This window comes from Apaloderma vittatum, unplaced genomic scaffold (assembly GCF_000703405.1).
Source record: "Apaloderma vittatum isolate BGI_N311 unplaced genomic scaffold, ASM70340v1 scaffold35434, whole genome shotgun sequence".
Classification (NCBI taxonomy): Eukaryota; Metazoa; Chordata; class Aves; order Trogoniformes; family Trogonidae; genus Apaloderma; species Apaloderma vittatum.
Window position 1 is genome coordinate 996 of NW_009712710.1, and position 2,549 is coordinate 3,544.

The window sequence follows — 2,549 nt, forward strand, 5'->3', positions numbered from 1 at the left end:
GTTTGCTGTGCCCGCAGACAACGCCCACACGTGCATATGTGCACACATATGTGTGCCATTCCTCCTCCGCAAACCACAGGAGAGCTGCGGGGCTGTGAGGGAAGTGCACTGCCTGCTCCTTCTTCTCATGGCTCTAGGGCAGGACTCTGTTGTTTATGATGGGCTCTGTGCGGAGCTTCCTTGGCAGGCAGAGGTGGGTGGAATCTATGTCCCCATGGGAGCTGGCCTGTTGAGGCATGGCTGGAGCTGTGAGGTATATCCCTTCATTACATGTAAAATGCAGGCAGCAGGTCCTCATTGAAGAGGAGGCTGAGTTGAAAGAGGTGGACTGCACCTGCATAGAGCCTGAGCAGACAGGGCTGACGGCTTTGAAGGCGCTGGAGGATGAGTGCTCACAGTGTGCGGAACTGCGCTCGAGGCAGTGCTGAACAAGGCAAGACGCAGACTGTGCCAGGGCTGGGAGATGCAGCTGGGCTGACACCAGCCCTAGAGACTCACTGAAACGGCACAGCCCCAGTGCCTCCTGCCTCCAGGCTGCTGGCTTTGGGACATGTTCAGAGCCTGGATGTGTGGATCTGTCCCAGGAGGGATGCTACACCCCACCTCCCCCTCCATCTTCCATCCCCCTGAGAGTCTGTTGCGTCTCTTCTGCAGATGGGCTCTTTGTGACTGACTACTTCACCCGCACACCACGCAAGCTCAGCCCCTTCCGCTCCTTTGCCAGCATTGAGCTCTTCCACTTCCACATCCCTGAGGACACCGTCATTGCCGTCTGGAACCTCATCACCTTCAAGGAGCAGGGTGGCACTTTTGGGGATCAATGCCCAGACCGTAGCATCACTGTGTGAGTAAGCAGCCTGCCCTGCCTGTTCCCTTCCTACCTGGCTCCACCTGCCTCTGCTGTCTCCTGCCTGAACTTGCCCTGGAGCCCTCCTGCTCTTGTCTGCTTCTAGCTTGCACATGCCCGTGTAAGCAGAATCACAGAACCATAGAAGACCAGGTTGGAAGGGACCTGGGAGATTATTCCTGTGACTGATTGTTCTTATTGTGAAAGATTTTCCTTTTGTGTCCTGTCAGAACCTCCCCAGAAGTAACTTGTACCTATTACCCCTCATCTTTTCAAGTGACTCCTTGTAAAAAGGGAGTCTCCATCTTCTTTGCAGCCACCCTTTAAATACTGGAACATGGTGATGTATGAACTGACACAGGTGGGACACAGAAACAACCACAAAGCAATGAATGGGGTGCAAAGAATAACTTATTTTTGTTACCTCGTGAATGCCAGGAGATCTGCACAGCAGCACCGGAGTGGAGGCACATGAGTGAGAATGCAGGCACCAGCAAAGCTCAGTTTTTGCTGAAAAGCAAAAAAAGTTTTTGAACCTGTTGCTTCAACTTGTGTATCAGGCATTTTTGCAGGTGTAACTTTCCATTGTGCTTTGATCTCTCCCGCAGCAGGACGGGAATCTCGAGCATGTTCAATAAGGTGACTCTGAGTCTATCACAGACCTGCGTTATCTGAGAACAGATATTCTACTGGTCTAAAACACAAGGACAGAAAACAATCACAATGACATATATGTTCTCCAGCACCCCATCTGCAAGTCGCTTGAGCATCTTTACAATCCTCTTTGCCGATCTTCCGTTATTTCCCCTCAGCATGCATATATTCATGTACATGCACACACACACACATGCACACTCACTCCTTGTGATTCATCTTCCCAGGACTGTTGCAGGCTACGCTCTTTTGTGCATTTTGTATGTGAACAGTTTTTCTTGAACACCCACCTAGCAAAGCTGATGGTCTCCAGTGAGGTCCCAGCTTAGAGATGGCTTCCCATAATGCCTTTTAGCACAGAGCACAGACCCCAATGTGTAGGACATGCTGACCCCTCCCTGATGCCCAGCCTGTACCCTACTAACTGCCGTGTCTCCTGCAGGTATTTTCGCTCAGGGGCTCCCTCCGTCATTAACCCGCTGCACACGCACTTCCCCAGGGACACGGCTGTCCCCGGCTCCTTCGCACTGACCCTTACCTGGACCCTGCCCAACCGCACCACAGGGGTGTTCAACGTCACCAGCCCCCTGCCTGGGGACTGGTTCCTGGCTGCCCACCTTCCCAAAGATGAGGGCAAGATCTCTGTCAAGGTGAAGGGCTTGGGTTGGGGGGAAACTGTAGAGCAGCAGGTCTCACTACAGGGCTCTGCTGAGGTCTGACTGCTCTGGGCTGGCAGTGCCCGAGGCAGGTGACCAGCCTGGGGATGCTGTCCTGTGTCCCCTGCCTCATGTTGATTGTCCTGCACCGGTGCAGGGGCTCTACGAGGAGTGCCAGTATCTCTTCCAGCCACAACTCATCGTGCAGCGCCTGGTGAACATTGCCGTGCTGTACCGGCCCCCCCCACCCCCCCCCCTGCCTCTACAAGTAAGTATGAGGGAACCTCCTAAGGAGGGGTCATCCCCAAGGTGGGGAGCTGAGGGTACCCCATCCCTCTGGACTTGCTTCCCCAGCCCCGTTGGTCCATGCTGAAGGGCAGGACCTGACACCA

At 54.1% G+C, this 2,549-nt stretch overlaps 1 protein-coding gene across 1 annotated transcript in view; it reads left to right on the forward strand.

Moving 5' to 3' along the window:
• Positions 1 to 236: 236 nt before the first annotated feature.
• Positions 237 to 2,549, forward strand: part of TMEM8B (transmembrane protein 8B) — a 6,320-nt gene continuing 4,007 nt past the window's right edge. The window contains exons 1-4 of the mRNA XM_009868097.1: positions 237 to 399; positions 655 to 844; positions 1,944 to 2,151; positions 2,315 to 2,425. Of these exons, the coding sequence (XP_009866399.1) occupies positions 237 to 399; positions 655 to 844; positions 1,944 to 2,151; positions 2,315 to 2,425 (672 nt within the window). The remainder of the gene's footprint in view (positions 400 to 654; positions 845 to 1,943; positions 2,152 to 2,314; positions 2,426 to 2,549) is intronic.